The 2,500-nt window shown below is 41.4% G+C and overlaps 1 protein-coding gene across 1 annotated transcript in view; it reads right to left on the reverse strand.

Moving 5' to 3' along the window:
* Window positions 1-2,500, reverse strand: part of LOC126403725 (phosphatidylcholine:ceramide cholinephosphotransferase 2-like) — a 13,519-nt gene that overhangs the window by 5,047 nt on the left and 5,972 nt on the right. The window contains exons 2-4 of the mRNA XM_050066457.1: window positions 2,146-2,500; window positions 1,014-1,131; window positions 870-927 (exon numbers count right to left, since the gene is read on the reverse strand). The exon at window positions 2,146-2,500 is cut by the window's right edge and continues 537 nt beyond it. Of these exons, the coding sequence (XP_049922414.1) occupies window positions 870-927; window positions 1,014-1,131; window positions 2,146-2,500 (531 nt within the window). The remainder of the gene's footprint in view (window positions 1-869; window positions 928-1,013; window positions 1,132-2,145) is intronic.

Genomic DNA, 2,500 nt, shown 5'->3' on the forward strand with positions numbered 1-2,500 from the left:
TATAGGTCCAGTTTGTGCATGTGTGTGTTCCGACCTGTGTGTAATTGACAAACAGAGTGAAAAATTGAATTTCCCCTCGGGGATTAATAAAGTATATAAAAAAAATAAAAAATAAAAATGCTAATAAACAAAAAAACAAGTGCTTAAAAAAATATGATGTGCCTACATGAAGTTTCTATCTGTCGCAGTGACAAAAATATAAACTGATCATCAAATATAATCCATTCAGATACATTTAAGTTTGTGATTTAAAGGAGGCTTAACCATCAAATAACATTAATGTCATTGGAGTCAAAAAACAAAGTGGCAGCTACTGAGATCTGTTAGCTTTTGCTAGGCTAGGTACTTTTATGCTAAGCTAGCTACATTTAGCAGATGTTTAGCTGTTTTTTTTTCCTTTCCCACATCATGAGTTGATTTAATAAGAGAAACAACAAACTGTCATCAGAGTGGATTATTTTTAATTTATTAACACTAAACTGAACTTTAGCGTTAGCTTCAGGTTAGCCGCAGCTATCTCAAAAGCTAGCTGTCACTTGATCTCACTTTATCCATTCGCTTAGCAGCCAAACTTCACACACTGTGTTTCTGGTTATTAATGAATATTTTTATTTACAGACAACAAATAATAAAACATTATATTTCCAACATTAAGGTCTATATTTTGTTTTTAAATGCCGTGTGAAGAAATACTAAATCTTTTTTTTCTCGTCAAATTTAAATACACTGAGTCTAAAATATAATTTCACACACACCACATGTACATTTTTATTTTTCGGACATAGCTGTGTTTAGCCTCAGTGTCCTCACTGATCCTGACAGCCAATCAGAGAGCTGCTGCTTTAATGCTATAAAACATTGTGTGTTACCTCCTCCTGAGATCAGCCTCAAAATCCTCCAGATTTTCCCCGTGGAGTCGTTGTACAGCTGCACAGAGACGACCACACATTTACTGGTGATGTAATACAACAGGTAAACGTGCAGTAACTGTGAGGACACAGTGTGTATTGTACCTTCGGAGCGCAGACCATGTGTTTTCCAGGCACTGGCAGGGTGGTGATGTACATGGTGACGCAGCGATACATGTAGAGCGTCCCGATGAGGAAGAAACAGCGGCGGCCCACGATGGCTCTGCACAGACACAGCACTTACTTCAGTTAGAATTTTAGTCATTGGTGCATTAATGTGTTCATCAGTTTCATGTTGCAGCAGGTGGAGCTCATTTTAATGACTTCATAAACTGCAGGACAGATTCATCTATAGTAACATTTGTTATTATTGATTATGCTTTCTGTAAATATTCTGAATCTGTAAAGTAACTAACGTTTGTAATAAATGAGATACAGTGAACATATTGGCTTCATATGGAAACACAAGCAGTTGCTACAGTTCATCTACTCTTTGCTGGAGAAGCGTTGATAAATCCAACAGGCTGAGCAGTACAAACAGAGCTCGGGAGTCCGCCATTGTTGTTGTGATGGTCGACTTTCTCGCACATGCCTCGTGACTGGAACCGTAATGAGCATGTGCGAAAAGTTTTCAGAGGAACTGCATACTGAAAGTTTACATGACAACGGAGACGGTGCTGTTTCCAAAAAAAGTGCAACCCGTTTGGAACCGGTTTTCAAAATGTTGTTTTTTCAGGCCCCAAAACGCTGCTGTCGAGTAAACGCTCAGCCAAAACACAACTTAAATTTACCACTTTTGGTTGAACTCGTCGTATAAACGAGACCTTAGAACAATAAAAACATGGGAACATAGTCGAGGTTGGAAAATACCTAAGTTTCCCTTTAAGGATTTGCTTTTCTTATGATTAAATCCCTAAATTTCTCTTTTGATACGATACTAAATATAATATTTGCCGGCTGGTTGGACAAAGAAAGTTCTTTAAAGGCATCGTCTTGGCCTTTACTGTTTGCTGATCTCCGACAGACTTCACAATAACTTCTGATTGATAGAAATAAAATCAATAATGGATTAATTGTAGTTGCAACCCAACAATAACCCACGAACGTCGCTTCATGATTCCAACCTCTGGACCTGAAAACTCTTTCTAAACAGACCTCGGCTTTCTGTCGTCCCTAAACCACCCTGTACTGCGAGTTCTTCTTCTGGTACTACAAACACGGCAGCTGCAGATCGTACTTGTGTTTGAGGAAGATCCACTGGACGAGCCAGAGTCCGACCAGGATCAGCCCATTGACCTCGGTGACGGTGAAGGCCCAGGGAACTCGGTCCACGTAGTCGAAGAACTTGTCGGGCAGTGGCGGGCTCACCGACTTGTCCGGCACCCGCTCGTGGACAATGGTGATGACGACGGTGGTGAAGACGAGGTTGAACAGGGCGTAGAGGAACGCCACGCCTGTCTTCCACCACTCCTTGGGGAGGCGGTTGGCGCGCTCCTCGGGCACGGTGATCTTGACGTAGTCGCAGTGTCGCCTCAGTCCGCTGCTCAGGGAGTGGATCAGCTGGTTCTGTTTCAACAGGCTGCTCAGTTTGC

This window comes from Epinephelus moara, chromosome 17 (assembly GCF_006386435.1).
Source record: "Epinephelus moara isolate mb chromosome 17, YSFRI_EMoa_1.0, whole genome shotgun sequence".
In the NCBI taxonomy this organism is placed as follows: Eukaryota; Metazoa; Chordata; class Actinopteri; order Perciformes; family Serranidae; genus Epinephelus; species Epinephelus moara.